Below are 17,392 nucleotides of genomic sequence, written 5' to 3'. Positions count from 1 at the left end.
CCGAGACCCAACCTCAGAAGGCGCAAAGGCCAGGAGGCTCAGAGGCCGGGAGGGCCAGAGGCCCGAGGCCAGGAGGACCCGAGACCAGAGGACAGGAGGGCCAGAGGACACAGAGGCCCAGAGGCTAGGAGGACCAGAGGCTTGAAAAAACACACAGGTCACATGGGTCAGGACATACAGAATGCACAGGGGCCCGGAGGCCACAGGGACCAGGAGGACACAGAGGTCCAGGGGCCAAGAACCCACAGAGGCCAGGACCCCACAGGGGTACGAGGCCATAGAGCCCACAGGAGCCAGGAGCCTACAGGGGCCACAGGGGCCCGGAGCCCACAGAGGCCACAGCAGCCAGGAGTCCACAGAGGTCACGAGGGCCAGGAGTCCCAGAGAGGCCACGAGGGCCAGGAGTCCCAGAGAGGCCACGAGGGCCAGGAGGCCACAGAGGCCACGAGGGCCAGGAGGCCACAGAGGCCACGAGGGCCAGGAGGCCACGAGGGTCAGGAGTCCACTAAGGCCTTGAGGGCCAGGAGTCCATTGAGGCCACGAGGGCCAGGAGTCCACAGAGGCCACAAGGGTCAGGAGTCCACAGAGGCCCCGAGGGCCAGGAGTCCACAGAGGCCCAGGAGTCCACAGAGGCCACAGGGGTCAGGAGTCCACAGAGGCCACAGGAGCCCCACAGAGGCCGGAGGCAGGCGAGTCCACAGAGGCCGGACCGGCCCCGGAGGCCACAGAGGACACAGGGGCCAGGTGAACACAAAGGCCCCAGGGACCCCGGCCATGCATGGCAGAATCCAGCCCCAAGCCCGGAACGATCCTCCCTGTACTGCCGGGACACCGCCGAGGAGACAGAGCGGGGACGCGGCCCGGACACATCGCACCCGCCGTGTAATCGGAGGCGCAGTCCGCGCCACAGGGAGAGGCGCCGGCCGCCGAGTACCGACAGCAACTTACCCCGCGTCTGGCTCAGGAAGGAGGGATCCACGGCCTTCACAAGGAACCTGCCTGGTCCACTCCCCCGGAAGCGCTCCAGTGCACTTCCGGGTCACGGCAGCAGAGAGAGCGCGCGGACACGGCAGGGCCCCCCATGCCGTCCACAGCGAAGCGCGCGCAGGTGCCGGCGTCATTACCCCGGAGGCAAAGCCGAACCAAGGGGAAGAGGACGAGACGCACCGGAGGACGGTGTCCACGAGGGGAGCTCCACCGACCGTGCTTCTGGACCTAGAGCTCCGCCGTTCCCACGGAGACCGCACGGACTCAACCGGACCCAGGTACTGTAGGTTCCTCTCCATTCAGGACAGGAAACCAACTGATGAGGGAGGGGGACTGCCCCTTTTTTATCTGTAGGTTTCCTGTCCTGAAGGGGGCGGATCCCTCTCGTGGGTGCTGTCGTGACGAAAGGAAAAGTGGCCTTATATGCGGACGATTTATTATGGTTTCTGGAAGATGTAGGGAGTTCCTTGGAGGCGGTAATGAGGGTCATATCTAACTTTGGAAGGATATCAGGGCTCACGATAAATTGGGACAAATCGGTTTTGATGCCACTAGATGAAACGCCCTCCAATGTGGTGGTGACTTCTGCTCCGGTTCAGGTGGTGTCAGAGTTTAAATATCTGGGAATTATGATATCCAAGAAATTAATGGAGTATGAACGTCTTAATCTCGTCCCCCTTTTACTTAAGTTCAAACAAAAGATTCTGGCCTGCTCCAAACTGTACCTTACGGTGGTGGGGAGAGTCAACTTGGCTAAAATGATACTAATGCCCCAACTGCTCTATGTGCTCCATAACGGCCCGGTGTGGCTACCACAAAATAGGTTTTATAAAATAAATTCTATTTTCCGAGGCTTAATCTGGGGAAGAAAGCGCCCACGGATGAGGTTAGAATATTTACAGAGACCGAAAGATGAAGGGGGACTGGGCTCTACCTAATCCTTGGTGCTCTTACTTAGCTGCCCAGAGTCAAAACATGGTGGGGTGGGGTGTGACAGGTTTGGAGACCTCGGCAGGGAAAATATTACAGTATGTGATCGGAAAAGGTCCTCTGCTGGCAAGTCTGGAGGCGGGAAAGTTTCGTCCACACTCTGCATAATATCCTACTATACAGTTGATAGATAAAGTATCGGGTAAGATCAAACAGGTGAGACAGGTAACCAGGTTCACTAGATATACTCCCCATGTGGGAAAACTCCAACATTCCGGAATTTTTATCCCTTAAAGAATTCGGGCAATGGTACCTCTCCCATGTGATGGATGGAAACATATTTAAGACTTTTGAAGTACTGCTAAAAGACTTCCCACTGGGACATAGTATGTTTTATAAATACCTGCAGCTACGTCATGCATTTGAATCGCAGAACAGAATAACACCAATTGTTATACAATCAGATAGTGTAATTAATATATTAGGGATGGAGAGAGGGACGGCAGGATGTATATCGATGGTCTACGGGGGACTTCTGTCCATGTCTGTTGGGAGGCAATATGCAAGGTGGGTGGAAGATTTGGAAGAAATTGGGGAGGAGAAACGGGAGTCTATTTTGCAATATGTCATCAAAATATCTCTGAGAGAGGCGAAACGGCTATCGCAAATATATGTTATATACAGAGTATATAGAACCCCTGTGTGGATGAAGAAAGCGGGAGTGAGAAAAGATTCCAAGTGCCCAAAATGTACTGTGGAAGAAGCGGGGATCATGCACATGTTGTGGGAATGCCCGTGTTTACAAGGGTTTTGGATCACAGTGTTAAATTTAATTCAATCAGTCATGCAAGTGGACCTACCCAGAAACCCGCTGGTGTGTGTGCTGGGCTATGTGGATGAAGTGGGGATGGATGAACAAGAGAAACTGGCAGTGGCACGATTGTTGTATGAAGCAAGGAAACTCATTGCCTTGTATTGGCTATCTGAAAAAGCACCGACACGTAAGGAATTTGTTGAAAAAGTGAATTATATTATTCATATGGAGAAAAATGTTTATATTAAAAAGGCGAAAAAGAACTCAATATGAGAAGATCTGGAGCAAGTGGCTGGACTTTCCAGGATTAGCTCATTTGATCTACTGAAAGATAGGATATTTAGATTATAGGTAGGAAAGGAAAGATCGCAGTGGCTGAGAAATAAGGAGGGCAGGTCATTAGGTGAATAAAGAGGGATATAGAGAGTGGAGGGGTGAGACTGTCGAGCGGAAGAGGGTGGGGGGGAGGGGAGGGGGTATGTGTGAGGACTACCTTCACAATTTATGTTTATGAAAGTTTTAAAATGCAATAAAAATGTATCTGATTTAAAAAAAAATAAAAGTTGTAAAGGACCCCCAGCGTCCGAGTCAATGCATCGATGGGAAACAGTTTAGCTGTCTGTCAACTCGTTCTTCCAAAGCACAGAGTCAGTGTGTGAGAACATCGGTCACCAGCCAGAATTTATACAATTACAGAGAGTGTAAAAAAAGTACATGAAGATGAAGGAACCAGAAGATACAGGGGACAAGAATTAGAAGTAAATTTTATGAAGGGCAGAAAGGGACTAGATTAGATGAGGGAGGTGAGGTGATAGGCTAGTCTAAAGAAATGCGTTTTTAGGGCCCGCTTAAAAAGGTGTGGATGTTGGGAATTAATCGGATTGTTCTTGGTAGTGTGTTCAAGAGCATAGGCGCAGCTCGTGAGAAATCTCAAAGAAGGAAGGGAGTGGAATTGAGGATGTCAGTCTTAGGTCATTAGCAGAACGGAGGGCACGTGTGGGGTGATAGACAGAAATGAGGGAGGTGATGTAGGGTGGTGCGGAGAGCTTTGTGGGTGAGAGATAAGTTTATGTTGAACTCTGTAGCGAATAGGCAACCAGTGCAATGACTGGCACAGAACAGAGGCATCAGTGAAGCGGTTGGAGAGGAAAATGATCCTGGCTGCAGCATTCTGAATGGATTGGAGAGGGGAAAGTTTAGTAACAGGGAGACCAATTAGTAAAGAATTACAATAATCCAGGTGAGAATGAATGAGAGCGACAGTAAGTTTTTGTAGAGTCAACGGTAAGAAAAGGTCGAACTCTAGAGATGTTTTTGAGGTGGAGGTGACATGAGCGAGCGAACGAATGTGGGGAGTGAAGGAGAGATCGGTGTCAAATATAACCCCAAGACAGCGGCCTTGCTGCTGGGGCGTAATGGTAGAGCCCCACACAGAAATGGCAATATTGGGTTTGGGAAGGTTCTTTCCAATAATCAATTAAACTATTTTTTTTTGCAGAAGCTTTGTTTTTCAGCATTGTGTCTTTAGAGTTACACACTTATGACCTTCAGACTTGCTTCCATTTTCCTTGGTTTCTTGTTACTCGATGTTTTAGGAGAGACAGAATCCACAACTTGAGTTTGTATGCTGGATGTATTTAGTAAAGACTTGATGTTTTTATCATTATCCCTCCCAGTGTCCAGGCCAGTTTGAGCTCAGGAGCGACAGATTCATTTAGGGTCTGTAACATTAATCTTTGACATTGTGCTGTGTATTTGATGAGGACCCAGCTTCCTCCATGATAGGGGCCTGAAGTGTCGGTGTCCACTCAGCACAACCTTGCGGATGACTTCTGCCACATCCACAACCATTAGAGATGGACAGCTTTTCAAATCAAAGAACATGTCCCGTGAAGGGTATTATACAGTGAACAAATCAGAGGATATATCAACAAGGGAGTGAAGAGATATGTGGAGCGTATTGTGCAGGTGATGGTAACTGGTACAGAGCTCAGGTGAAGGCCCGGGTAGGACCAAGTGTGACCATGCTGCTGTTCCACTATGTGTAATGGCGAACCCCAAAATTACCCCTGGGGACGATGTCTGCCACATCCGTATCCAGAGAAATGGATAGCTTCTCCAATGAAAGAACGTGTCAATTGGAGGGTACTGTACAGAGAACAAATCAGAGAATATCTCCGACCGAGAGAGGAGATCTGTGGAGCTTATTATACAGGTGAAAGAAACTGGTAAAGAGCTCGAAGTACTGGTCATGCCCATGCTGGTGTTCCACAATGTGCAAGGGTGCACAAAATTTAGAAAGAGAGACTGCAACACACCCTAGAAGACACGTAGTGGATGGCCTCTGAATACATTTTCTTAAAATTTCTGAAACATTTAACAGAATGAATCGGTCAATGGAAAGATGCAATTATGTGGACTGTGGAAGAAATATATGTAACGAGAAGGACCTATCAAGATAGTTGTGCTGGGGCGAAACCTGTGTCAGGAAAATGGAGCTAAGCAGCCACTAAACCAATTTTTTTCTTGTTTACATTATGGAAAGCACGGGGCTGTATTGAGGTTGTCGTGCTGGTGTGATACCCGTTTTAGGTGAACCTGTGCTTGTGTAGAAGATTGGTCTGCGACCTGCACCCCCTGAAGACATCATCATTGGTTTTACAACAATGTATAATGTGTTTATACCGTATGTATAGTGGTAGTAGGATGTTTAAGCTCCCCGTGTGTGTGTGTGTGTGTGTGTGTGTGTGTGTCTCTGGGCGCAGTGCTACCAGCCATTAGATTTCGAATTACCAGTCCTGAGTTCCCTAGTTGGAAAGGTAAGCTTAGGCTTCAGGTATACTGACAGGGCTGAAAGAGTTAACCAGAGAAACCGGTCCACAGTGAAGGGGATATAGTGTGGAGCATTTTATGGGTTTGGAATAGTAAGAGCAGTGTGTAGAGTATGCCATTCATTTATTCAGTTTAATTTTTTTTTTTAAAAAAGGCAGATCACAGACGGCACAAACTTAAAGTAATTTCAAATGTCAACTTGCTGACTTTAAGAAACACTAAAAAAAAAACCATGAAAACATAATGAGCTAGCCAGTAATGGTTACTTTTCAAAACCAAAACGGTGAAAAATTATGGAATCATGAAAAGCAAAAACACTCCAATACATTAGTATTTTGTTGCACCACCTCTGGCTTTTATAACAGTTGAGTCTCTGAGCCATGGACTTAATGAGTGACAAACAGTCTCTTCATCAATTTGGTTCCAACTTTCTCTGATTGCTGTTGCCAAATCAGCTTTGCAGGTTGGAGTCTTGTCATGGACCATTTTCTTCTACTTCCACCAAAGATTTTCAATTGGACTGAGATCTGGACTATTTGCAGACTATTCCGGACTATTGACCTTATGTGTCTTCTTCTAAGGAATGTTTTCTCAGTTTTTACTCTATGGCAGGATGCATTATCATGTTGATAAATGATTTCATCAACCCCAAACATCCTTTCAATTGATGGGATAAGAAAAGTGTCCAAAATTTCAATGTAAACTTGGGCATTTATTAAAGATGTAATGACAGCCATCTCCCCAGTGCCTTTACCTGACATGCAGCCCCATATCATCAATGACTGTGGAAATTTACATGTTCTCTTCAGGCAGTCATCTTTATATATCTCATTAGAACGACACCAAACAAAAGTACCAGCATCATCACCTTACCCAATGCATATTCGCAATTTATCACTGAATATTACTTTCATCTAGTCATCCACAGTCCGCGATTGCTTTTCCTTAGCCCATTGTAACCTTGTTTGTTTCTGTTTAGGTGTTAAATGATGGCTTTTGTTTAGCTTTTCTGTATGTAAATCAAATTTCCTTTAGGCAGTTTCTTACATTTCGGTCACAGACATTGACTCGTTTCTTCCCATTTGTTCCTCATTTGTTTTGTTGTGCAATTCCTGTTTTGGAGACATATTGCTTTAAATTTCCTGTCTTGATGCTTTGAGGTCTTCCTTGGTCTACCAGTATGTTTGCCTTTAACAACCTTCCCATGTTGTTAGTATTTGGTCCAGATTTTAGACAGCTGATTGAACAACCAAAATCTTTTGCAACATTGCGTGATTATTTACCCTCTTTTAAGAGGTTGATAATCTTCTCCTTTGTTTCAATTGACATCTCTAGTGTTGGAGCCATGATTCATGTCAGTCCACTTGGTACAACAGATCACCAAGGTGTGATCACTCCTTTTTAGATGCAGACTAACGAGCAGATCTTATTTGATGCAGGTGTTCGTTTTGGGAATGAAAATTTACAGGGTGATTCCGTAATTTTTACCTCAAAATTGAGTGATTCCATAATTTTTCCCCCTGTTTCGTTTTGAAAAGTAACAGTTACTGGCTAGAACATTATGGTTTCATGATTTTTTTTAGTTTTTCTTCAAGCCAGAAAGTTGACATTTCAAATTACTTTAGTTTTGCGACATGTCTGTGATCTGCTTTTTTTTAAAAAAAAATAAACAACTGAATGAACATCCTCAGAGCTAGGTGATTCCATAATTTTTGCCAGGGGTTGTAGTTGCAACACCTTGCTAGGGGGTTTGCCCAGGATATCGTTAAAGATGGTTTGTAGTGTACAAGGAAGGTCTTTAGACTTAACAGATTCTGGCAAGACACATACCCTAATATTTTGTCTGTAGCTCCTATTGTACTGTATCTGGCGGGAATGTTGCTCCAATATGGAACTCTGGGCTTGTCAGGAGTCTTCAAGGCACTGGATTTTCACCGGGTGTAGCTGACTCCAGGCATCGACCCTTTCCACAGCCACTCTCATGGCGGACAGTTCTATGCAGTATGCCAGTTCTAGACCAACAATATAGGCCTCCATATCCTCCCTGGTGGTAACGGCATTTAAGCGTGTGTGCAACTCATTAAGTTCAGTCAGGACCCCTGACTCCTGTTAGCCCACGCAGTGCACTAATGACCCAGCATTCTCAGGAACATCACTATTGGGGGTCCCCTGCCCAAAGCTCCATCTCCCATCAGGAAGGATCCTCCTGTTATGTAGTGTCTGACCCTCTGGGACCATGTGAGTCGCAATCCAGACCACTGTGCGACCATCCGACCACGTTGGAGAAGAGGGATCCGCCTTGTACCCAAAAGGCATTGGGGTCCCAGGCCCATGTCCATGTTGCAACACCCACACTCTTATGCTCCATGCCTGGACACCTCATACATCAGAGTAGAGTCTGGCTGCTCGGTGTCAGCTATGCAGGAGGCTCCCCCTACGTAACTGCGGCTTCTTGTGCACAGGTATGAGCCAGAGCTTCACCGTGTGGATCAGCGGCTGCCATTTTAGAAGTCCCTTGGAGGCTTCTAGCAGTCTGGGCCTGGGGAAAAAGTGCTGAGAGTAACCAGTGTTGCACCCTTGCGTTCTGTTCTGCCCTTTCTCAGTCTGCTTTCTGGATCTGTAGGCTGCGTGGATCTGCTGATATTTGGTCCGGCGGCAGAAACCGAGACACCGCGTGTCTTCACTTCTCCATAGCCAGGTCACATCCCCCTAAATAATTTTTTAAAACACACTGGACCCTAACTTTATGTCTCCATGTTCTGTATCTGTCACACACTGACATGAATGTAATAGGAGATAATGGATTCTCAGTCCCTAAACTGGAGAAACCCCTCATCAGCCCTGACAGCGGATAATAGGAAAGAGCTGGAGCTCGTCCTCGCTCACATCGGCAGAATTCATGTCCAGCTGTATTTCTCCTCTATAACATAACTGCACATCCTGTGTTATCACCTGCACCGGGATCACAGATTCATTCACATTTCATGTGTATTTTACATGAAGGGTTAATATACCGCTGGAGAAACTGACACAGCAAAGAGCGGAAAATAGGAATGTGTGACTTGTGTGTTATTGGGTGGTCTGTACTCACCGGGGCAGTGATCTGTAGGAATCCCCTCTTTACTCCGCTGATCGCCCCTCACATTTCTCTCTGGAGAATTAATATTGCTCAGATCTTTATCCGGATCCAAAAGCTGCAAAACAAAATATTGTAAAAGTCCCCGGGAATAATGGAGATAAGATCCGGACATGTGAGGTCTGTGGTCAGCTGTGATCCTGCCGTCTCCACCGCTCTCATTACACAAGTATAAAACATCTAATACTGGAGGAGAAAACAAGACTGAACACAAGGAGGTCACAGCCGTCTACACCTCATAGGGGAGATCTCCATCTACCTGAGGATCCTGTGGAGGAGGAGGAGGAGCGGGACATCTCTCTGGGGTCGTCCTCGTACTGGAGAGACCTGCAGGAGACACAGACAGGACGGACATCATTATTACATACAGATAATTATAGGCCGGGTGTATTCAGTCCTGTCTATTACCTGATGATGTGCGGGGCTGGGGCTCCTCCATCATCACCTCCTTGTACCGCTCCTTGTGTCCTTCTAGATACTCCCACTCCTCCATGGAGAAATAGACGGTGACGTCCTGACACCTTATAGGAACCTGACAACACAATGATACCGTCATCACCCAGAATCCTCCAGTGCCGTCCTGTATAATGTCCCAGCATTCCCAGCAGTGTCACCTCTCCAGTCAGCAGCTCAAGCATCTTGTTGGTGAGTTCTAGGATCTTCTGGTCATGGATATCCTCATGTATCCGGGGGTGAGGTGGAGGCCCCGGGATTGGGCTCAGGGTTCCTCCCCGTCCTTCAGACACAGGGGCCTGACAGCAATCACTAGAGGTCTTCACTACTGTGTAATCCTGAGTGTGGAGACATTAATAATATCACTACAGACATTTCCAGAGTCCATCACCTCCCCGGTCATATCCTCTGTTATCCCCATAGATAATGATGTAATGTGATGACATCAGAGCCTCTCACCTCCCCGGTCATATCCTCTGTTATTCCCATAGATAATTATGTAATGTGATGACATCAGAACCTCTCACCTCCCCGGTCATATCCTCTGTTATCCCCATAGATGATGTAATGTGATGACATCAGAACCTCTCACCTCCCCGGTCCTATCCTCTGTTACTCCCATAGATAATGATGTAATGTGATGACATCAGAACCTCTCACCTCTCCAGTAAGATGGAAGATTATCTCCAGACTCAGGGTTAATATCTTCTCCATAATTTGGTCTTTGTCCTGATTCATTTTTCTTGGGACAATCAAAAAAAGTCTCTAGTTTAGAAATAAATAAAAACAAAAAAAAGATTCTTTATTGTAAAGAGGATGAGATGATGGGAAAAACACAAATTAACTGTAGATAATGAGGGGAAATCATGTGAGAAGATATAACAGTGCAGATGTAGTCTTCCCTCTTCTCTGCCGGCGCCGATTGAACCCGATCTGAGGAGACTGTGCAGCAGATCGGACTACTCCAACACGTTCTCCTTGGTCCTAACATTTTCCAGCTTTAATGGGGTTAAAATCATAAACCGGCCATACGGGAAACCTTACTACTCTCTTTTATTAGACTTCTTTCACACATCCGTTTTTTTTCTGTCAGGCACAATCCGGTGTGTGCCTGATGCAATGGATCCGTCGCAGAATGTGTACAACCGAATGCAACGAATCCGTTAAAAAAACGGATCCGTTTTTCTATTTGCCGAGAGATTTATAATTATATTCACCTGTCTGCAGACTCACGTCTGATCGCTCCATGACCCGCTGGTAATCAGCTAATGTGGTCACCGGCTTTTCACTGCTGGACTAAAACGATCAGCTGATGCCGTCAGGTCCTTGTGCGATCGGACGTTTCCCGGGAGTCTGCAGACAGGTGAATATGAATATTAAAGAAATCTCTCTCGACAAATAGTAGAGAGAGAGATTTCTTTAATATTCACATTCACGTGTTTGCAGACTTCCGCAGAATGTCCGATCGCTCAAGGACCTGCTGGTAATCAGCTGATGCGGTCACCTGACCGCGGTTACTTGACCGCATCAGCTGATTACCGGCGGGTCCTGGAGCGATGGGACAGGAGTCTGCACAATTGAGTATAGTTTATTTCTTTTTACTGATGCATCAGCTGATTGTAACACTAGAAGTCCCAAAAATTTCGAGCTCCCCCCTGAAGTCCCGAAAGAGGGTCAAATGACCCTTAGTCCAAACTGACAACTCTGATGGCTCCAATTAGCATCCTTTCATTTGTAAATGTGGCCATTGACTGAGGAATCTGCAGGGAGCAATTGTGTTGATCCACCTCAACAAAAGGTCTTGTAAGAGAGTGTAAACAAAAGAATGTCATTCGACCCGTCTCTGGATTCCAAAGGTAGAAATGTTAAATGACCCCTCTCTGGGACTTCCAGTGATAAACTGCTTTTAAACAATCAGCTTATGTGTCGTGATTCAGGTCCTTTATCTTGATACATCTGATTGGTTTGCCTTCCTTCCGGCAAACCGATCAGATGATATTGGATCTGGATTGGACATCGCGGGACCCTCGACCCTGGACTACGTTGGAGGGGGGGGGGGGGTTCTTTAGTTCAATAAAGATGGAGTCACTAATTGTGTTGTTTTATTTCTAATTAAAAAAAAAAAAAAACACACACACACACAACAGAAAAATATTTTTATCTTTACTAGAAATTCATGGTGGCCATGTCTAATATTGGCGTAACACCTTGAATTTTGGGCTTAGGGCCAGCTGATAATACACAACTGGCCCTAACCCCATTATTACCCAGCAAGCCACCCGGCCAGAAGATGGCGCTTCAATGAACGCACCATTTTCTGGGGTGGCTGCAGACTGCAATTCGCTGCATGGGGGGGGGGGGAAGAAAGCTTGGGCCACCCTGCACTGTGGATTCCAATCCCCAGCTGCCTAGTTGTACCCGGCTGGACACAAAAATTAGGCGAAGCCCATGTCTTTTTTATTATTTCATGAAATTCATAAAATAATTAAAAAATCAGCTTCCCTATTATTATGGTTCCCAGCTGGGTACAAATGGGCAGCTGGGGGTGGGTGAGAGTGGGGCGAGAGAGAGTGGGGAGAGACCCGAGGGAAAGAGACCCGAGGGAAAGAGACCCGAGGGAAAGAGACCCGAGGGAAAGAGACCCGAGGGAAAGAGACCCGAGGGAAAGAGACCCGAGGGAAAGAGACCCGAGGGAAAGAGACCCGAGGGAAAGAGACGCGAGGGAAAGAGACGCGAGGGAAAGAGACGCGAGGGAAAGAGACGCGAGGGAAAGAGACGCGAGGGAAAGAGACGCGAGGGAAAGAGACGCGAGGGAAAGAGACGCGAGGGAAAGAGACGCGAGGGAAAGAGACGCGAGGGAAAGAGACCCGAGAGAAAGAGACCCTAGAGAAAGAGACCAGAGAGAAAGAGACCAGAGAGAAAGAGACCAGAGAGAAAGAGACAGAGAGAAAGAGACAGAGAGAAAGAGACAGAGACTTTTCCGACCAGAACTGAGTTTACAATACTGATGAATACTGTATAGAGCAAGCTCAGTTACAAAAACTGGAATAGTTTGCCGGATTCGTTAAAAAATGCATGACGCCGGATAGCCCATAGGCTTTCATTATACAACACGCCGGATCCGGCGCAATGCGTTTTTTGCAGAAGACAAAACGTTCCATGCTGCGTCCTTTCCGGCCACCAGACCAACAAATTACACCAGATCCGGCGCACGCCGGATGAAACGTGGGGCCATGCGGCACAATGACGAAAAAAACGGATCCGGCGGAATCCGGAATTTGCAGCACGGCAAAAACTGGATGTGTGAAAGCAGCATTAGAAGATGAAACAAGGAGGGAAGATAACAGGGAACGTGGAGGATCCATTGGTCAAAACAGCACAGATAACCCTGCTCTGTCGGCTGCAGAACTACAAGTGACAGAAAGTCCAGTATAATTCAGGTGAGGCATTCTGGGAAATAAATTCTGCAAGGAAAATTAAACTGGAAATCATAGAACTAAATAATAAAAAACAGAAAGTTACTAATCATAGAAGATAATATACAGCACAAGAATAATAATAACGGAGGATCTCCAGACCAAGAATAAACCCAGAAGACGTCTCCTTCTCCACTCACTACAAGGAGCATCGAGCTGCACCAATTCCCCATGTGTAGTGCGGGGTCCGTCCTCCCTCATGTGTAGTGCTCTGTCTGAAACTTAACCTTTCCAAAACTGAACTTCTTCTTTCCCTCCGTCTTCCAACCTTCCTAATCCTGACATCTCCCTCTCTGTGTGTGGCACAACGATACGTCCTAGGCATTAGGCCCTATGTCTGGGTGTTATACTTGACACTGATCTCTCCATCTACCACATACAATCTCTTGCCCGCTCCTGCCGCTTGCACCTCAAGAACATCTCTAAAATCCGCTCCTTTCTCACAATGGAAACGACAAAAACACTCACCGTGACCCTGATCCACTCTTGCCTTGACTACTGTAACTCTATTAATTGGTCTCCCCCTAACTAGACTCTCTCCTCTACAGTCCATCCTTAATGCAGCAGCGAGGGTCACTTATCTAGCTAACCACTACTCAGATGCCTCTGCTCTGTGCCAGTCATTGCACTGGCTGCCCATATATCACAGGATTCAATTCAAATTGCTTGTTCTTACCCACAAAGCTCTCCACAGTACGGCACCCCCCTACATCTCCACCCTCTTCTCGGTCTATCTCCCCACACGTTCTCTACGCTCTGCAAATATCTTTCTACTACCATCCACACTAATTAGAACCTCCCACTCCCGAATCCAAGACTTCTTCCGAGCTGCACCAATCCTCTGGAACGCTCTACCCCAAGAAGTTAGGATGAATCACAACTTACGCAGCTTCAGAAGCACCTTAAAAACACATCTTTTTAGCAGGGCTGTGGAGTCGGTAAGCCAAACCTTCGACTCCGACTCATCAATTTCCCTTGCACCGACTGCGACTCTCACATATATTGCGTATAGTTAAGTGAAAAATGTATTGTAGTACAATGTGAACATCAGACATTTAATCATTTTTATGATAGAACAAAATATATTTATTGGAATACAACTTTAGAACACAAACTGTAATAAATTGTAAAAATGTAATACACTATGTAATATACAGTAGATTGCATATATATCTTGTTGTGTGCATATATATATATATATATATATATATATATATATTACATATTTACAAATTTATTAGTTTTTTGTGTTCTAAAGTTGTATTCCAATTAAATATATTTCATGTTCTATCCAAATACTTTGATTATTGTATCATAAACATTATTAAATTTCGGATGTTCACATTGCACAATAAATGTTTCACTTAAATATAAGCAATATACTAAATGTTATTTAGTATGTTTTTTGTTGAAAACTGTTTTTTGCCACTTACATAGTGTATTACATAGTGTTATATATAACACATATATATATATATATATATATACATATATGTGTTATATATAACACTATGTAATACACTATGTAAGTGGCAAAAAACAGTTTTCAACAAAAAACATACTAAACATTTGTGCAGTCCATGAATTTTTTGTAAGAAATAGAATTGCCTCCATCAGATCCTCCTTCGCAGATTACCTCAAATCTGACCTAATAATTTTAAGGCTAGAGAACAACCTCTCTACAGTAACATTGGTTGGAGGCAAAGCCGTAACCACATGGGAACATCTCTAACAGTTTCCGGGTATAAAGGAATTGCCTCATGCACAGTCAGCTTTGATGAACAGTTGAATTTTTCTATTTCTTTGAGAGCAAGTGAAAAATGTTACTGAAATCTGGTCAATCTGCTGCTATTGGAGACAGAGTCACATCTTTTTCCTTGCGGCAACGCTTTGCCTGCTCCATGTTATCCAAATACAGTGCTGGCCAAAAGTATTGGCACCCCTGCAATTCTGTCAGAGAATACTCAGTTTCTTCCTGAAAATGATTGTAAGGAAAAAAAAAAAAAAATGCACGGTTTCGCTGCGCTGCTCAGAAAGGTAGTGATAAGGTTATTTGGGATGTAGATTTATTAATTATTTACATGCCACTACGCCTTTCGGGGGTACAACCTCCCCCTTCCTCAGGTAGCAGTAAAATGCAGGAAAATCAAATCTTAAATACACAAACTGGATGAAGAGAAAAAAAAAAAAAAAAGAGAATCCTTATTCCCTTAATCAGATTGAATCCCCATCGGGGTGGGATCATTCAGACAATTAGTTGATTAGGAAGGCTCTCACCAATACATAATGAAATAAAATGTGCATTAAAAACATTGATAATAGACAATAAATGTGTATTTTGCCTCCATTTGGTGCAATGCATGTGTGATGCCATATTGGCAATATGGGGAGTGACTAAAAAACAGGAAGGTTACTGTTAGTTAAAAAAGCGATGATATAAAATCAATATAGAGACCCAACTGATTTTCCATGTGAATTTTCATAAAAAAGACTTTTGGATAAAAAATTCTTTCGGAAAGATTAAAAAGCTATATATGTAAAAATAAATTGGAAAGGAACTTTTGATAAAAATGTTCCCCATCGGAGACCAAATTAAATTATTTGACTGGAGCTGACATACCAATATACGTTAAAAATAGGGCAAATTCATATGGAGAAAATTATAATTAGTTAGTATAAGAATATAAAAGGGGGAAAATGGAGGATTGGAAAAGGAAGGAAAGATGAATCCAAAAGAGGGAATGAGAAAAAAAAAAAAATACGAAACCAAGAGGGGAAGAAAGAAAAAAAAAAAAAAAAAAAAAAAAAAAAAAAGAGAAAAAAGGTCCAAGAGGGAAGAAAAAAGAGGAAAGTGAAAACAAATTGAAACCAAAATAGGGAAAAAAAAAAAAAAAAAAAAAAAAAAAAAAAAGGGGAAAAAAGAGGAAAATGAAACCAAAAGAGGGAGAGAAAAAAAAAAGGAAAAATGAAAAAAAAAAAAGAGGAAAAAAATAGGAAAATGAAACCAAAATAGGGAAAAAAAAGAGGTATAATAAATAGTTCATTCCCTATGCAACAATGTGGGGATTGGGTGGTTAAATATTGAATTAATGATTTTCAAATATGAGTTTTCAAATTAAGGTTTTTTCTGTAATGGTATTCTGATCCCTCTTATTTAGACCTATTTTACTCGCTCCGTCATTATATTTAGACCTTCAGGATGTAGGGTGGCTAGTTTAAATATCCGAAAGGATTCCCGCTCCACTAGCTTCCAGTATCTGTCCATATTATCTGTCATGATTTCTTCAATGATTACTGTTTTAAAGGTGTCACTGTCCTTATTGTGTTCACACAAAAAATGTTTTGATAGACTGTGTGTAAGTAGACCATGGTGGATGTTGTATCTGTGACCATTTAGCCTGTTGTGTAACATTTGTGTTGTACGACCTACGTATTGTAGGCCGCAGGGACATTCCAACAGATAGATCACATAGGAGGTGGTACAGGTAAGGTGTTGCTTTATAGAAAATTCTTCCCCCGTGATGTTGGACTTGAATAAATGTGTACCTTGTTTCAGTGTTTTACAACATAGGCACCTTGGTTGGCCACAGCGGAAATTCCCTACTGGTTTTTTGATGTCTGACTCCTTCAGGGACACGGTAGATTTCTCATTAAATATTTTACTAGGGGCAATCATGCTTTTTAAATTTCTGTTTCTACGGAACACTACCTTCGGTTTATTGGGTAGGATCCCCGAGAGAATTTTGTCATTTTTCAGGATATACCAATATCTGCTTACCAGCTCCTTTACCTTTCTGTATGAATCAGTGTAAGTGGTTACCAGGCAGCTCTTGTAACCAGTGTTTGCCCTACTCTCCTCCAGGCCCCTTTCCTCAATCTTGGACAGGCACTTGTCCTGATCCAATTTCGAACTTTTCTGAAAGGCATCAGCCAATATTTTACTAGGATAGCCTTTGCTCCTAAATCTGGTCCGTAATATTTTGGCTTCGGCTCTAAAGGATTCCACATTCGTACAGTTCTTCCTAATACGCCAGTATTGGCCGTACGGAATATTCCTGATCCAGGTGGGAAGGTGACTGCTGGAAAACTCTAGATAACTGTTGACATCCACCTTTTTAAAGAAAGTTGAAGTTTCAATGGTGGATGTTTCATTGAATTGGATATTTAGATCCAAGAATTGGATAGAGTCTCGGGAGATAGTGGCTGTAAAACTTAGTCCCCACTCATTCTGGTTTAGTGAGTTGATGAAGGTTACCGCACTCTCCTCGGACCCTGACCAAATAAAAAACAGGTCATCTATGAACCTGCGATAGAAGGTTATGTTCCCCATGGCTAGAGGGGACCGTGCGATGTGGAGGGACTCGAAACACCCCATGTATAAATTAGCATAACTCGGGGCGAATCTCGTCCCCGTCGCACAGCCCCTCAACTGACGGTAAATATTGCCCTCAAAAGTGAAAATGTTATGGTTTAGTATGAACTCAATAGATTGTAGGATGAACTCCCTCTGTGGAGATGGGAGGGTGTTATCCGCAGCCAAATAGGAGTCCACACTCTTCAACCCAAGCCCATGGTCTATATTTGAATATAGTGCGGATACATCTAGGGTGAAGAACAGGCAGTTGGGAGTTGCGGGGAGTGTTTTAAGAAGGCTGATTAAATGAGAAGAGTCCCTAAGATGGGAGTCTAGTCGGCCCACATATTTTTGTAAAAATAAATCAATGTAATGTGATAAGTTTGCCGTGATGGAGTTGATTCCAGATA

General features: G+C 44.3%; 1 protein-coding gene across 3 annotated transcripts in view; it reads right to left on the bottom strand.

Annotated features, from left to right (window-relative positions):
• LOC142265219 (uncharacterized) overlaps positions 1-17,392 on the bottom strand; it is a 109,844-nt gene that overhangs the window by 70,952 nt on the left and 21,500 nt on the right. Inside the window, exons 2-6 of one of the 3 annotated variants that reach the window (XM_075332272.1) lie at positions 9,813-9,917; positions 9,314-9,490; positions 9,108-9,231; positions 8,959-9,026; positions 8,655-8,757 (exon numbers count right to left, since the gene is read on the bottom strand). In XM_075332272.1, coding sequence (XP_075188387.1) covers positions 8,655-8,757; positions 8,959-9,026; positions 9,108-9,231; positions 9,314-9,490; positions 9,813-9,890 — 550 coding nt within the window. In that variant the 5' untranslated portion in view covers positions 9,891-9,917. The remainder of the gene's footprint in view (positions 1-8,654; positions 8,758-8,958; positions 9,027-9,107; positions 9,232-9,313; positions 9,491-9,812; positions 9,918-17,392) is intronic. The other 2 variants (XM_075332273.1, XM_075332274.1) reach the window with 2 other exon arrangements.

Source organism: Anomaloglossus baeobatrachus, unplaced genomic scaffold (genome assembly GCF_048569485.1).
Source record: "Anomaloglossus baeobatrachus isolate aAnoBae1 unplaced genomic scaffold, aAnoBae1.hap1 Scaffold_2721, whole genome shotgun sequence".
In the NCBI taxonomy this organism is placed as follows: Eukaryota; Metazoa; Chordata; class Amphibia; order Anura; family Aromobatidae; genus Anomaloglossus; species Anomaloglossus baeobatrachus.
The sequence above is the reverse complement of the archived record's forward strand: the minus strand, read 5'-3'. Positions and strand labels throughout refer to the sequence as shown.